The following is a 16914-nucleotide window of genomic DNA, read 5'->3' on the forward strand; positions in this document are numbered from 1 at the left end:
CCTACATACAGTAACTAAGAAAATGCCATGAAGGCTACATTGAACAGTTTGATGAGAATATCTCAGATCGTGTATGCAACCAGCACATTGTACCCCTTGATTGCACTAATGTACACAGCTATGATTTAACAATGAAAATAAATAAATTAATAAAAAAAAATAAAGATCCTTTCTCTAAATGACACTGGCTGCTGAGGTATTGAGGGTTAGGACTTCCGCAGATGGATTGCAGGCAGGGGAGGGGAAGCTTGACGACACAGGTTGGTGTAGGACAGGGGAAATCAGCACCTTCAGATGTGGCTGGTAGAGTCAGAGAGTCCCACAGTCTCTGAGGAGAGGAATTTGTCTGTTAAAATTCAAAGGGATTCTCTGACACATGTGGGTGCCAGCTGCAGGTTTTCAAGGACACCTGGCTCATGATAGCATGTTTCTATGGAAACAACCTGATAGCAATAGACCATGGGCTAGTCACAGCTTAAAAAATGTAGATATCTTTTATGGAGGGATATGGAATGCTTCCTAGCAACTCGAGGTCAGTGGTTCTCAACCTTCCTAGTGCCTGTCGTGACCCACAGGTTGTGAACCGCTGCTTTAGGTAAAAAGTGAGGCGTACAAAAGTGTGTATGGAATTTTATAGGTATTTGCTTGATTATGCATAAAATCTCTCTCTGAGTTACGCAGATGTCGTCATACCTTGTTGGGGCAGGGCAGGGGTGGTTGGCTGTGTACCGGCACGTGCTAAGGGTGGGAGGGAGACATTGTATATACTTTAGTACTTTCTGAATTTTGACTTCTGAATTTATTAAAAATTTTATTTCCCCTATGAGAAAATTATGTGATGCAGTCATTCGTAACATTGTTTGAGGCCATTTTAAAAAATGAAATTATTCATACTAGAATTATCTTTGTTGTGAGAAGCCTGTTTTATTTTTCTTGGGGGCTGAATGCCTCACAAGTCATGATTTGGAAGGTTTTACAAGGCAGTGGTTCGACATCTGGCAGTGACAGCGCTTTGGGAGAGAACAGGCCTCTCCGGTGCTCTTTCCTCGAGGGTTTTGGCGTAGAATGTTCAAGATTTCATTTTGCTTAGAAACTGCTTAGTCTTGTTAATTAGGCTCTTCCGGTTTTACTAGGTTATTTCAAGGCATTGTGGGTGATGTTGGTAAAGAAAGCAAGTAGTGTCTTGATCGTATAGTACGCTGACATTTGCAAAGTGCTTTCACGTTCATTACCTCCTTCCCTTGAACTGTGCGGTTTGAAGGTTGTACCATCTTCTTGTGGGCGAGGGATCCCAAGCTGAGAGATTTAAGTGGCTTGTCTGATGTCTCCTGGTAAATTAGCTGGTGTGTGTGCAAAACTGGTTCTGCTGAGAAGAGAGGGGAATTATCGGCCAGCACCCACTCACACCTGCCAGCGCCGGTCGTGGGTGTGGTTGGGTGCTCCTCAGTTGGGGCAGTATTACCCCCTGGGGGACATTGGCAGTGTTTGGAGACATTATTGGTTATGTAACCAGAGTGTGTTTTGTGGGGATCTTGTAGAGCTGGGGATACTTTTGAACACCCTGCAGCACATGGGGCAGCCCTACCTCAGCACTGAGGTCAAGGAACCTGGATGTGGCTGAAGGGAAGGCCTGTCCGCGGCCCCCAGAGCCCACCTCTTGCTGTCCCAAGCTTGTCCACGTGCTCCCATGTGAACGTTTCTTCTATCAGGATTGGTGGTGATAGACGTGATTATTTGGGATCACGGCTGGTGGCAGATTTCAGGGGCCTCCTCTGGTGTCTGTTGATGTACGTTCTCCCTGCCTTTGAGTGCAGGGCTACTTTCCCTCTATCCCTGTTTCTCATGATGTCCACAGCGTCTCTGCCCTAATCTGAATGGTGGAGCAGGCTCTCCCTCTTCTCTTTCCAGAAGAGTTTACGAATTGGGGGGTGAGCAAAGCAGAATCCATAGCCTTAGAGCTCCTTGAGACCTTGGGAAGCAGATGGAGAAAGCCAGAGTGAGCGGTGAGCCAGAGCAGGGAGACACCTGGGACGAGGCCGAGTGAGGCCGGGCCCTCAGGCCTCAGGGCACACTGTCTGCTCTGCTTCCTGTCCAGGGCTGCCCACTGCTTCCCACTGCTTTTAAGGGAAACCTGACAATGTTTAGCCAGGATGTTTAGCCAGGGCCACAAGATTGGCCTTCCTTTGTCTTTTTCCTTCAGGTCAGTGTGCAGCCCCCTTTGTCCTCATTTCCATGTGTGAGAGGAAGAGGGAGGGAGGAGAAGACTGGTCCTTCTGTGGTTGGTGTCAGGTGGCAGCGGCCTCCCCCCGCCCCCGTCCTTTACTGCTTGGTGCTCCAGGCAGAGGTGCATGCCGAGGGCATCACCCAGTCTCCCAGGTAGCAGGAGGAATTACCGCATACCAGGGAAGGCTGACAGGCAAGTTCTCCGGAGTGAGTGGAGCTTTTCATGATGCAATTTGCATTCCCAGGTTGTTGGTGCTAGTGGGAGGGAACAAAAGTATATGAATACATTAGTCACAGGGCCCAGCTGAGGTATTTAAGAAGCAGTGACCTGAATAAGGAAGGCCTTAAGCCATTTTCCTAAGTGCCCTGGATTCTGGTAGGCCTCTCATCTGGGCAGTATTGTCTGCACCTGTGTGTCTCCTACTGGGAATGAGTCCTTAGAGAGGCAGGACTGTCTCACCCCCCCAATCTTTCTCTCCAGGAAGTCATGAGAGGGCGAGGCCTTAGCCCTGGAGTGGAAGCTTCTAGATGTCTTGCTATTTATTGGCTCATGCACCCCAGGGCTTGGTCACATTTGTCCCCACTTCAGGAAGCAGTGTGATGACCTTAAGTCAGCAAGAGATGGTTTCCCAGGGTGTCGTATTGCATAGCTGGCTGCCAAGGGGGGGAAGAAGTAAGGGGGAATGACCTCTCCATCCAGACCTTGACTTGCTGTTCCCAAACTTCATGCCCAGAAAAAAGGAGTGGGAACGGACATCTGAAAGTTCCGAGTCCTCTAATCACTAAGAAGTGATGTAGATTTCCCATGTCATCCATAAAGGTATTGTTCTTTCCCTGGACTAGTTTGCTCATAGTCACCAGAAAAGAAGCTTTTGGTATGTCTAAAAGGAGCAGCACAGATGTTCACCACAAACAAGTCTCAGTGGAAATCTGCAATTGGAAAGAATGTTGGAGAATACTTTGCATGGTAGAAAGTTTTCTTGAAATCAAAACTAGAGTATCAGCCAGCTTATTCAAGGCGGGTGTGCCCAAGACAAGATGGTTATTGAGTGAGTAATGTGTTTGTAAGGTGGACCTCACATACTTAATGTAAGTCTCCTGAGCCTCCCTAATCTAGACTGAAATTGCCTTTATTATGTTAGTAAGCAAGGGCATTTAAAAGCTTGAGATTTCACATACATTAAAACTTGGACTGTTGTATTTGGGTGGTCTTTATAAATAACTTCAGTAGAATTCAGATTTGAAAAGGAATTTGTAATAGTGTGTGCATCAGTGCCTCCCTGAAGTGAATTTGTGGCCGTACATAAGCTCCCCTTGTTTGGTCGTGGACCGTCAACGTTGACGTTCACTGAGCCAGACCAGCCAGGCACTGTCTGCGGGTCCTTCAGTCTGCAGTTAAGTATGAAATACAGAGAAATGACTCAGAATGAAGATGAGAACAATAGCTGCAAAAGTAAAATTTGCACAGGGCTTGGGGAGGAAAGGCAGGTGAATAGTTTTCTGACTTGAGGAAACAGTAAAAGCAAAAAGGCCTGGGGAATTGGGACACGTTCCAAAAGAACACGTCCAGTAGGCCTCAGTGTAGAGCAGTGGTTCTCAACCTTCCTAGTGCCGCGGCCCGACCCACAGGTTGAGTACCACTGGGGTGGAACTAGCAGGCGGCCGCAGGAGGGGTCTTTCTTGATATGTTCTAAGAGACAGGGCATAGTTCTGTCCTGGGGGGGCCCAGAGAGTCTCAGGAAGGTTTGTTTTTTTCTTTTAAATGCATACAACAGCCCCAAGAGACCACAGAAGGCAGACAAGGAGCCGGGCACTGTGGCGAGCCAGGGCTGAGAGGACACACTGTGCTAGGCCTGGACTGCTTTCTGGCAAGCCCCATAAATGGGGGTAGTGTGGTGGCTGTTGGAGGTGTTGGAGGGCGTCCTACCTCAGGAGCCTTCCCTTAGTTTGCAGCAGCCTGCATTGTGCTGTGGGAGGAAGGGAGACTCCCGCCCCCCCCCCCCCCCCCCCCCCCAACGCCGGCCCTCATCCCCTCCCTGGGCATTCCACTGCGGCCTTGACTGGCTTGTCCAGGCTTCAGTTCTCTGCCCCTGCTGGGCCTATGGAATACCTAGTGATGGGCAAAGCTGGTCTGTGTTCTGAGATTCTAGGTCTGGAGCACACTCCCCAGAAGAGCCTGAGGTGGGGCCCCGGGCGCCTCCCAGGTGATACGGAGATTTCCTGCACCTGGGGCTGCTGCCAAGTTCTCACTTTGACATACGTTCCTTGCTGATAAGCGTGTAGGAAACTTTCTAGCTCGAAAATAATAGTGAAAAATACCCTTTGATTATTTAAAATTATTTCTTTCCTGGTTCTGTTTGCTTTTAAGTAATTCTCTTTTTCTTGTTTTATAGGATACAAAATTATGGATAATAATGGAATACCTTGGTGGAGGCTCAGCCCTAGATCTGGTGAGTATCTTACTGGACGTAGACTGTGCCCAGAGCCTTTTCCTCAGTCAACTTTGGCTTAAGAAAATCCTGTTTGTACCCATTTCTTTCAAGTTGCATGACAAAGAAACCAGACCAGTTTTTTTGTTTGTTTCATGGGAAACCGATGAATTAATTCACAGAAGCAGTGAAGGATTTTGTGCAGAATTATTCTACCTCAGTACAGTTTGTTAGCTTATTTTCCAAAGCTTGGTTTTATTCAACTTTTGTAGAGCTCTTACCTCATCCCAGTTTCATATTTCATACGGTAACCTAACTTCCAAAGCAGGCATGTGGTGTTTTCATTTAGAAGGAAGGGGCAGGGTGCGATGTCGAGGTCTGATGCCGTACGTCAGAGCAGGGGACGGGACACATTTCTGCTTTCACTGACCCACCAGTGCTCCTGGAGCACTGGGGGTCAAGCTGGACCCCCCTCAAGTGCTATTAGTGGCTTCCAGGCCACACACAAGGTTGCCAGATAGAGGGTGGCTGTATAGTCCCAATCTGTGAGCTGCCTGTTGTGTAAAATGTGGCTTCCTGTCAGGCTTTGATGGCAGGCTCACAAATGACCAGCGTGTCTCTCAGTGTGGCTCAAGTCAGCCTTGAAACACAGTCCATGTAGCAATTCTTTTTTTACAGACTGTGCACAGTGGTTTAGTCTGTCTCCCGGACACCGCCGCTGTGCAGTAGGTCAGTGCCCTTTCCCCACCCCTCCCTGAAAACTGACCTTGAGTGAGTGGTGGTTCCCAGGACAGAGCAAGTCTGTCATTTTAGTGCCAGAATGTGGGTCTTGCCTAAGGGAAGTCACCAGGATCTGTGGTTTTCACTGCTGTCATGGCAAGAGCTAAGGGAAGCCGAGTTTTTAGTAGTTACAAACTACACAGATCTTAGTCACCAAGGAAAGAAATCCCCTTTAGTAGGAATTTCTTTCTTATAATAATAGAAGCAATTGGTAGTTTTGGGGAAGGTAAACTTCTAAGACTGTTACGTATAACTTGAAAGCAAATGTCCCCAATTTTGAAAATTACATACTGTTACGAACAGCTGATCAAAGAAGTGTGAAAAAGGAAGACTTCAAGAAAAAGTTAATATGGTACGAACAATTATGTTAAAACGGGGAAAGCCTTATAATAGCTCAATACATTTTATGACTTGCTTTGTTTCCTTTCTATAAATATTCACATTACATAAAATCTTTCCATTTTTTTCACTCTTTTGGGAACTACTGCAGGAATGTGGAGAATTATGTCATCTTGAGTAATTAGATTTACTGTTACCATAGCTGGATTTCATTTGTGCCATAGGTAAAGCTGTTTATGAGGACTCCTTCCTAACATGGAGTCCTTCAGAACCAATTCTAAAGGCTTTAGTGTGTTCGCCCTTAATGCTACAGTCATTTAATTTATTTGGTGACAACTTTCTTTGGATTTCTTTGAAGTACAGTCTGTGAAATTGTAGACATGTGGTTAGAAGGAAGTGTAGAACTCTCCACTTAAAAAAAAAATCCCATGTAGTGTGTTTTTTGGAGTCCCAGCAAAACACCACCCACTTTCTGCAGCGCTGGTGACAAGAAACAGGTTTTCCCTTTGGAATGTCCATGAGAGAATTGAGACCCTTGCAGGTTAGTGGGACCAGCGAGCAAGCAGAGCAGGACTCTGACCTCACTTTGCCTCAGCAGTACCCATGGGCTCCTTTGGCCCCACCAGTCCTCGCTCACCCCTGACTTCATTGTCCTTTTTTTCATCTTTTTCCCTTGCTTGCCCTAAGCTCCTTAAAGAAGAGACGGCACTTTAATCATGGGAGAGGGTAGGCAGTGGTGCCGGTAACAAGGTCTGAGCTGAAGAGAGCTGAAAGTGAGATTCTCTCTTCCCAGCTTACAGACTCAGGGGTGCCACGTAGAGAAGAGAAGTGACTTTGCCCCTGGGTGAAGATTGGTTGGCTTCATAACCAGGTTGCGAACAACACGGCATAAAAATAAATCTTGGGCCAAATGTGGCAGCTCAGCCTATAATCCCAGCACTTTGGGAGGCTGAGGTGGGATGATTGATTGAGTACGGGAGCTTAAGACCAGGCTGGGTAACATAGCCAGACGTCATTGCCGCAAAAAAGTTAGCCAGTGTGGGGGCATATGCCTATATTAATATCTGCTCAGGAGGCTGAGGCAGGAGGATCCCTTGAGGCCAGGAGTTTGAGGCTGCAGTGAACTGTGATGACACATTGCAGTCTAGCCTGGGAGATAGAGTGAGACTTGTCTCAATAAAGAAACAAAAAATTCTTGGTTCCTGATAGACTTTTTTTTTTTTTTTTTTTTCTGTTGCTGGTGCTGTATTCCTCCTGATTTAAAGTGTGAATTTGGGATTTTGTGTGAAGAATAAGATGTTAAGGGTCATGCCAATGAGATAGGCATGGATTTTATTTTGAATGCACTTATTTGAGTGTGCATAGTCTGTTGATTTTCTTTCCTAATTTTAAAAGAGAAACAATAAATTGAAATTAAATGCCTGCAGGATTCCCAGGGCCACTCTGAGGACACACTGCAGTCTTTGGAATATTGTTTGAAACTGTATTAAAACACTCTCAAGTTCCAGCTGCCTTTAGGGTGCCCTGATTTGGAGGATTCTATCATGCAGTTCAAGACATTGTAATTTATAACGTGATAGGTTTTTGTAACCTTGTGAGTGAAAGCATTTTTTGTTCAGAAAACATTTGTCATGTGCCTTCTGTGTGTCAGGTGCTCCAGCCCCACTCTCAGGGAGCTGCACTGGGGGGCAGTCAGATATATCATTTGTTAGAAGGTCCCTTTCTATAAGGAAAGCAGTGGGAGGGAATGGGAGTGTTAGAGGAGGATTAGCTCCCAAGGGTCTGAGGCTGAAAGGTTTTAGGTGATTAAAATTTCAGTTCATGTCCCCAGAGAATCTAAGGGACAACCTTGGAATCTAATTATGCAGGAACTTTGCTGCATAAATCGGTCAATCAGGCAGAGATGTTTGGCAAACTTAAAAACGAATATACAACATGATTAAAAATGAGATGGCATATGCTTTAATGTTAGGCCACTTTGCTGTCATGGCAGCTCCAAACAGCACTTCGTATGAAGTCGAAATTGACTTTTCTCTCTCATGTTGGGGTGCTAGGGACCGGGGCTGGCAGGTTCCTTTAGCCCACAGCTGTCCTTTGTTCTCTCTAGCTGCCAGGCCTTCCGGGCATGCAACACCCTTGCTCATGTCCCGTTGGCGAGGACTGAGTCCTGTGGCCACATCCTGCTGCAGCAGAGCCTGGGACGTGGGAGCCTGGCTGGTCCTCCATATTTTGGAGGAAGAAGGGGAGGACAGGTGCGAGGGAGAGAAAGTGGAAGTCTACAGATGGAATGTGGGGTTTTTCCGTGGCATTCTTTTTTTATAACCCCCAATCTGAGGGGTCCATAGTGCCCTTAGAGACAGACGTCATCGTGGTTGTACTGTCTGGACGAGGTAGTGATGAGGACTGCTAGTCGAGCCTTGGAGAACTTAGCCTGATCTGACTAACGAGGAACTCTGGGAAGGGCAGAGAGCAACTAAATGCCTTTTAGTTGAATTTGGATCCTGGGAAGGCTTTCCACCCAAGTAAATAGAGTCTTTTTCTTACCTCCCCCGCTTTCCCCCATGGGCATACAAATCAAAGATGGATGGTGTTCCGGCCAGATTTAAAAGGGCAGAACTATGCACATTAATCATAGAGCCGGCGCTTAATTATCCAGAGGAGATTTTCAATTATTTTTCTTCAGCTCTTATTCTTGCCTCCCTTTGGTAAAGACAGGAGGCATTTTTTTTTCAGAGACTTCATCATGGAAGGGAGGGGTGGTTAGTGCACACTAATCAGAGTGGCTGATGATCTGCTCTGTGGACACTCGCTGGGGAGGAGGGGACCCCTCCTCTGTGCTGTCACTGGGTCCCCTCTTGCACACTGGGGCTGTGCACTAGAGCAGGTGCTCCAGCGTCTCCCCCACCTTCCTTCCAGGTGATAAGAAAAGTATTTCCCTTATTTTGAAAATTAAAATGTCTGTATTCTGTGGACACTGAAAAGCAGATGTAGAAAAAGCAGATCTAATTAAAGCAAGGAAGGGTTTTCCAAATTGTGCTTTTTGGAATAATAGGTTTGATAGGAATTTCTTGAAAATAAGACTCTTGGTCACATAACTCTGGGAATAACTAAGTTCTAGGGGAACAAAGTGTACCTCACACCATCCCCATCTGAGGTAATTTTTGGACAATATCATAATTACAGTTTGGGATTTTTCCTGGAGGGCCAGGGGCCCCAGCAGTTTGACCCTCTCTGAGCATGGTAGGAGGCCGGCTACAGCGAGAGTGTGAGCTCTGGTACCTGCGTCCCAAGTGGGAGAAACCCAAGCATATCCTGCTGCCAGACAAGCCCGAGTCCCACTAAAACTTAGTGAAAGTCACCGGGTTGTATCTTCTTGTTGCTGAAATGTGTGAATTTGGGTTGGGGTGGCACTCACTGTCAAGTCTGGAAACACAGGGACCATCACTCAGGGGAGAAGGAATCTCACTCCCTGGACATCTGTCCCTCTCTGTTGGTTCTGTGAGGGGGCCTTCAGGAAATGTTTGCTGACAAAATCTGAAGTGAGCATGTTAGTTGGAGTGGACACGGATGCCTTGCTCTTGGGCGATGGGCTTCCTGTGTGGTTGGAACTGAGCGCAGTAACCTGGCTGTTTTTCCTATAACTTGGGCCATGTTCGGCCCTGTTTCTTCTTCCAACTTTATACAATCAGTAGTAACAATACTTGTGAATTTCTCAGAGTAAAAGTTTTTGGAGGCAGTTATTCCCCCATTAGGGATAAGAGAAATAATAATTTTTATATATTATATACCAAGCCCCAAATTCTTAGGAATAAGCTCTTTCAGCTGCATTTGCCCAAGTTGTGAGCTTTAAAATGTAGACTTAAAAAATTCTGGCACAGGGTGGCCTGAAAGAGTGTTGGCTACCAGCCTTTCTCCTTTCAACCTTTAGTGTTTTGGGCCATGGGGGAGGAGCCTTATGGCAGTGGTTCTCAACTTTCCTAATGCGGCAGTGTATTTTCATTGTTAAAAGGGGGTTGTGACCCACAGGTTGAGAACTGCTGCCTTATAGCAAGACAACCAAATATAACATATTTGGGCAGTTGAGGTGGCCCCAGGTCCCAGTGTGCACCAAGAGTTTCTGGGCTGTTTGTCCCTGGACTGAACTCCCTCCAGGGACTCTGCTCTTTTGGGCCAGCATGTCAGCCACAAGCGTGGCCCTCAGGGGCTTTATCATTGCCTGGGTTCTGGTTCTTAATGGTCTTTGCTGCTTTCAGCAAAGTTGTTTTTCCTGGCTCTTTACTTTTTAAAGGGTTCATTGATAGGTTTTGATTGGGCAAAATACCTGTTTTTTTGGAGACAGAGTCTCACTATGTTGCCCTGGGTAGAGTGCTGTGGCGTCACAGCTCACAGCAACCTCAAACTCTTGGGGTTAAGTCATTCTCTTGCCTCAGCCTCCCAAGTAGCTGGGACTATAGGCGCCTGTGACAACACCCGGCTATTTTTTTGTTGCAGTTGTCATTGTTGGTTAGCTGGCCTGGGTGGGCTCCAACCCGGAAACCTCAGTGCATGTTGCTGGCGCCATAACCACTGTGCCACGGGTGCTGAGCCGAAAACACCTGTTTATTTATTTATTTATTTATTTTATTGTTAAATCATAGCTGTGTACATTTGTGCAATCAAGGGGTACAATGTGCTGGTTTCATATACAATCTGACCTATTCTCATCAAACTGTTCAACGTAGCCTTCATTGCATTTTCTTAGTTATTGTATGTTATTTTCTTAGTTATTTGTATTCTGCATTTAATAGATTTCACCTGTACCTATTCTAAGATGCACCGTAGATGTGGCCCCACCCATTATCCTCCCTCCCCTCAACCTTGGCCCTTTCCCCATATTCTTGAGCTATAGTTGGGTTATAGCCTTCATATGAAAGCTATAAATTAGCTTCATAGTAGGGCTGAGTACATTGGATACTTTTTCTTCCATTCCTGAGATACTTTGCTAAGGAAGACTATGTTCCAGCTCCATCCATGTGAACATGAAAGAGGTAAAGTCTCCATCTTTCTTTAAGGCTGCGTAATATTCCATGGTATACATATACCACAATTTGCTAGTCCATTCGTGGGTTGATGGGCACTTGGGCTTCTTCCATGACTTAGAAATTATGAATTGGGCTGCAATAAACATTCTGGTACAGATGTCTTTGTTATATTGTGATTTTTGGTCTTCTGGGTATATACCTAGTAAAGGAATTATAGGATCGAATGGCAGGTCTATTTTTAGATTTCTAAGTATTCTCCAAACATCCTTGCAGAAGGAACGTATTAGTGTGCATTCCCACCAGCAGTGTAGAAGTGTGCCCTTTTCTCCACATCCAGGCCAACATCTCTGGTTTTGGGATTTTGTTATGTGGGCTACTCTTACTGGGGTTAGGTGATATCTTAAAGTAGTTTTGATTTGCATTTCTCTGATGATTAAGGATGATGAGCTTTTTTTCATGTGTCTGTAGATCGTGCGTCTGTCTTCTTTAGAGAAGTTTCTCTTCAAGTCCCTGGCCCACCCTGAGATGGGATCACTTGTTCTTTTCTTGCTAATACTTTTGAGTTCTCTGTGGATTCTGGTTATTAGACCTTTATCGGAGGTATAACCTGCAAATATTTTCTCCCATTCTGAGGGCTGTCTGCTTGCTTTACTTACTATGTTCTTGGCTGTACAGAAGCTTTTTAGTTTGATCAGGTCCCAGTAATGTATTTTTGATACTGCTTCAATTGCCTGGGGAGTCCTCCTCATAAAATATTCACCCAGGCTGATTCCTTCAAGAGTCGAAAATGCCTGTTTTAAGTGAAGAAGGTTTTACATTTAATTAGTCCTTATCTATTGAAATGGTTATTGTCTCTCTTATCTCAAGCTACTTATAATCATTTAATTTTGATAATTTATTTTTCTTGTTAGTTAGAACCTGGGCCTTTAGATGAAACTCAGATCGCTACTATATTAAGAGAAATACTGAAAGGACTCGATTATCTCCATTCGGAGAAGAAAATCCATAGAGATATTAAAGGTAAGAGCATATCTTTTTTTCATTTCTTTAAGATACTGGAGGTGGTAGAGTTAAACTGTATTTCTCGAGGGACTTTGTTCTGTACCTTCCGCTTGCCTGGTTGGGCCGGCTTTGAGGGGGTCTGATAAAAAGTGTAGGCCTTGGTGCCTATTGCTATTGGGCGCATGATCTATCTGGGGAGAGAAAGCTCATGGCCCTGAGTGATGGTGGACTGCGCAGCGCAGGAAATGAATCTGGAGATGCTGGGACTTTCTTTTGCAGCTGCCAATGTCCTGCTGTCTGAGCATGGTGAGGTGAAGCTGGCTGACTTCGGTGTGGCGGGCCAGCTGACGGACACCCAGATCAAAAGGAACACCTTCGTGGGCACCCCTTTCTGGATGGCACCCGAGGTTATCAAACAGTCTGCCTATGACTCAAAGGTGAGGGCCAGTGCTTTGGCTTTGCTAGGTCTAGACTACATGGTTCTCCCCTTTTTGCTTTAACTTTGTAGCTTTTCCGGTTGGAATCAAGTTGGCACCTGAGGATAGGTCATAAAGGTAATTCTCCAACCTTGCTTAAAAACAGTTTTTTTTTCTGTCTGCTGCATCATTTAATACCCTTTATTTCCCCATGATTACATTAATGTACACAGCTATGATTTAATTAAAAAAAATACCTTTTATTTTTCCAGCCCATCATTAAGTCATTTAGCTTTAGCTTAGACACGTTTGATGTTGATGGGGCACAGGGAGGGGCACATGAGCAGACGGCTAGGAGGAAGGGAAGACTGGGTGGTGCAGTGGGGGGGGGGGTTGTGGTTGTGCAGGGATGGGCTGCTGCCCTGGGCATGGGTGGAGATTGAAGCCCAAGTGGACGCGACTCTACAGTATTCAGGGGGTGTGTAAGAGGAAGATCTCATAAGAGAAATTGCAAGAGTCCACAGAAATATTAAAGCAGAGTCAGAAAAGAGCAGAGCTTTCAGTGAGTGCCACAGACTGTATCACGCTCTCCTCGGTTCTCAGGACATCATCACCCCCAGGGGCTCCTCGTCAATACAAGACTAATCCTTTTTTTCTAGCTGTTTTTACTTGTACGTTATATTCCCCTAGTTTTTCTTGCATTCCTTTTTTCCTTTTTGCTCTGCAACTTTGTGAAATTTTTTAGTATTAGTATAGATTAAAAACCCTAGGGACTCTGCCTCGTGTATCTGTGACTTAAATTAACTTCCTTCCCCCTAGTCTGCTCCTCTCAGTAGCCTGTACGTAGTGAAAATGCCCATGGTCCACAGAGAATTGGCTTTTCTGAGCCAAAAATTTCTAAGCAAACAACTGTTCAATTCAGGTATATTTACAGGGCATACATCGTTTCTTCTTTTTAAATGGCAATCATCTGAGAATTTAGTAGACTTTCCACCTCGTTGTACACAGAACATGAAGAATAAGGTGACTTTGCCTTGGGGCCCAAGGTCACTGCTAAAAGCTGCTGGCGTTGTGCTGAGTTGAAGGTGTGTGTTTCCCAGCATGGGAGAGGTGAACCTGGCTGTCTCACTGTTGAATTGTAGTGGTGCCTATGACTTCAGGGTTGGAAGGCACCCTGATGGCCTTGGTAGCCACTGGCCAGTATGGTCTTCATTCATCTCCCAGCCCCAAGATAGCGGTGCTGGCTAAGGCTAGGCATGTCTTCTGCTTGGGAGTGTCTTTGCTCTGTGTGACAGATCACCTCTGTGGCTGCTGCTAACCTTTGTTAGCCATTTTCTTGGGGGTCATATAATTTTAGGACTTGATAAGAACTTACATGTTTCGTTCATTCTCTTAATTTTAAGCTGAGGCCCATTTATCGAAGTTCTCTGTCTGGATTTTGGTAGGGCTAGGCCTGGAATCCAAGTTTCTCAGCTCAGCTGATTATGCCACCCTGATTATTCTCTTTTCATTCTTTGTAGTAGATGAGGCAGTCAACCATGTGACTCAGGACTCTGATCTCCCCGGCCCTGCTCACACTACAATTTTTCTTTTTCTGGCTGCCCTCCCCATCTTTCTTCCAAGTGCAAGGCCTCTTGGGCATTTGCTGATGGTGGCATCTGGGCATCACAGAAAGCTTTGCCAGCCTTCTTCCTAGAGCTCTTGCCAAGATCAGAAGGCTCTAATCTGATCAGGAGATACGGCAGCATTCTTGCCGGGTGGATTAAACCATGCTGTCTCCCACTGACAGAGTGCACGCTTGTTTGAGGAGGAGAGAGTGTGAGAAAACGTGTTTTTTGGTCTTTATTGCTTTACTTTTTACTTTGAGTTATGTCAAAAGTTCTTTCATTTGTTTGGATCATACCCAGCACCTCTTATCATGTTTATGTGAAATTGACTTTCCAGGGGTGCTGTGCAGGGCAAGGTCCCATCTGTATCTCGGTATTGAGGTCATCGGGTGGGGTTTCAGGGGTCGGGACTGAGGGATGTGCCTCCTTACCCCCACTGGGTGTGGCTGTGTGCTGGCAGGGCCCCACAGAGGCTGCTTGTCTTCGGTGCTTCACAGATACCCTTCCAGGGCCTGGTTTGCCCTCGGGGCAACCGATGCTTGTAGAGAGCAGTGGTTCTCAACCTTCCGAATGCTGCGGCCCTTTACTACAGTTCCTGTGGGTCACAACGCACAGGTTAAGAACCGCTGTTGCAGAGGTTCCCTGGAGCGATGCTGGCTGCTCTGGTTTCCTGATGCACAGACTTGCTTGGCTTCTCCCCGGTTCTCCCTTCTACTCTTTTTTGCATATACTTAGAAGTGTTTTCCCTAGTAGTGTCTGTGTTATAGGTGAGGAACGACCTTACCCTGAGGGCGACAGGCTGTGCGTGGGGGGAGCGTGCGCCCCCAGGTCTCCAGGGGCCGGTTGGGAGAAGTAGTGGAAGGCGCCACTCCCCCCAGCATGCCCAGACCACTGGACCGAAGGGAGCATGCACCTTCATTTTCTGTGTTTAGGACCCTCTTCAACATAGAGACCTCTTAATCTGGTGTTGTGACCCTTTGTCATTGGGGCTGCTGAGGGGTTCCCAAATGTGTCCGCGTATGCAGGGCAGTCTGAGCACGGTGGTGTTAAGTCCTGATTGTCAGTATGTCGTGAGAAATCTTTCTAAGGTGCTTGGGCAAGCTTGGTTTGTTTTACATAGCCCTCAAAACTTTGAAGGCGATGCCAAGGGGGGTAACTGTGCTGTCTTGCAGAGAAGCCTTCAGTTTCAACACTACAGCGGGGTCTTGGGCTGAACGACTTTAATTTTTTCTTTCCTTTATAAGGTTATCATGATGGTATTTTAGCAAATGGGTTGAACTTGGGTAAAGGTACGGTCCTTTTCTCTGTACTCATTCAGTCAGCTAGTCACCTGCTAGGCTGTAGTTTTGCCCCGAGCTGTGGTGAATCATTTGCATCCTCACCAAGCAGTTGCAGTGCTGGGTGTCCAGTGCTCTCACTGGTAAGCAGGGAGTCCCCAGGAGCCCCTCACCCCCAAAGGGAACGTCAGAGGAAGCTGGGAATGGTGTTACAGAGGTGGCTTTTCAATCCCTTGAAGACGAGGACTGTTCAGATCGAGGCCAGTGTGTTCAAAGGAGGGGATGCTGGGCGAGGAGACAGGTCAGCATTTGGAGTGTGGACTGTGGTGGGCGAAGTAGTTGGCAATGAGATCAGAGATGCTGTCCTGCCTGGCAACTGAAGTGACATCCTGAGGACACTGTGGGCTCAGCAGCAGTATTCTTTTCTCTCTCTCTCTTTTTTTTTGGCCTCAAGGGCAGTACATGCATGCTCTTCAGTGATAATATGGAAAATGCTGAAAAGGGAGGAAAAAATCTGTAGGTCCCATGGGCCTGTCTGCTGCAGTGCGTGACTGACCTCCCTGTCGTCAAGCCCCTGCCCCCTGCTCCCTGCCTCCAGAATCAGAATTCTCTCCAGCCCTGGCTGAGAGGAATGAGCCCTGGAGGTGGGTTGTGCCCGCAGGAGACAGTAGGCTTTCTGTTAGCACTGGCCACTTGGGGCTGCTTTGGCCCCCCGGGGGTTGCTGTTAGTGCCCACACCAATCTTCTAGGCTTCTAGCTGCCACGCACAGGTGCATTTCTAAATGTTGAACCTAATGAAACACCTCATACTAAGTTAATTTTTGTTTGGATTTTCTGGTTTTATAATTGTGATTTAGGATTTCCCGGTTTTCTTCTGCCTCTTATTGAGAGTTGATTGTGGTTTCTTCTAGACTTATTTTCTATCCATAATTTTTTATATCACTTATACTGTGCCTTCAGATTGTAGCCAGCTGACTCTGTTTAGCGCCATATTGTGAAGACTTGGGTGTTTTGCGTACTCCCCTCAATACCTGAACTTGGAACTTTTGACTGGGGTTTATATTAAAACCACTGTTTATCTTCTCTGTCCGCAGGCCTTTAATGTCTAATTTTATGTCTTTCCCAAATGCCGAGCAATGAGACTCTCGCACCCCATTCTTCCTGCTTTGTGTGGCTGCCCTTCTCTCCAGTAGCTTTTATTTTAGAAGTCAGGCCCAGGGTTTTAACCTGATGCTGTATTTCCTAGAGGCAGTAGTAGGCAAATTCAGTTTCATTCATTAGGCTGTGTCGACACATCATTACTGACGCGTGACAGTTCCTGGGGTTAATGTGCCACAGCAATGTAGTTGCCGTGCTGAGGTTGTTGCATGCAAGTAACTGCTGCTGAGTACTTGGGGTAGTGTATACCATTTTCCACATTTAAAGTTTATTTAGGATGGATTACTAGAAGAGGAATTAATTGTTTTTAACAAGTTCAGATATTTTTGCGGGTTTTGATTAGTATATTAGATTGCTTGCCAGTCTGGGTTTTCCAGAGTAGCCAGCAGAGTCTTAGAGGTCTTAGGAGCCAGTGGGCAGGAAGATCATGGGAAAGCCTCGCAGAAGGCCTGGGGAGAGAGGGATGGCACCCAGCTAAGCCGGAGAGGTGGGAGGGGTAGAGGGAACAAGGGCACTGAGGCTCAGGAACTCTGCACCCCATGCGGTTGGCTGCGTGGATTGAGGAGGGGCCCGTAGAGGGGTCCCCCGGAACTGAGTGCCCCTCGGTCCCTGGCTTGTCTGCCTGGGCAGGTGGACACGGTTTGTGTTGGTGGTGCTGTTCT

The 16914-nt window shown here is 46.4% G+C and overlaps 1 protein-coding gene across 1 annotated transcript in view; it reads left to right on the top strand.

Annotated features, from left to right (window-relative positions):
- Nucleotides 1-16914, top strand: part of STK24 (serine/threonine kinase 24) — a 137222-nt gene that overhangs the window by 104160 nt on the left and 16148 nt on the right. The window contains exons 3-5 of the mRNA XM_053563570.1: nucleotides 4617-4673; nucleotides 11704-11812; nucleotides 12074-12231. Coding sequence (XP_053419545.1) covers nucleotides 4617-4673; nucleotides 11704-11812; nucleotides 12074-12231 — 324 coding nt within the window. The remainder of the gene's footprint in view (nucleotides 1-4616; nucleotides 4674-11703; nucleotides 11813-12073; nucleotides 12232-16914) is intronic.

This window comes from Nycticebus coucang, chromosome 15 (genome assembly GCF_027406575.1).
Source record: "Nycticebus coucang isolate mNycCou1 chromosome 15, mNycCou1.pri, whole genome shotgun sequence".
In the NCBI taxonomy this organism is placed as follows: domain Eukaryota; kingdom Metazoa; phylum Chordata; class Mammalia; order Primates; family Lorisidae; genus Nycticebus; species Nycticebus coucang.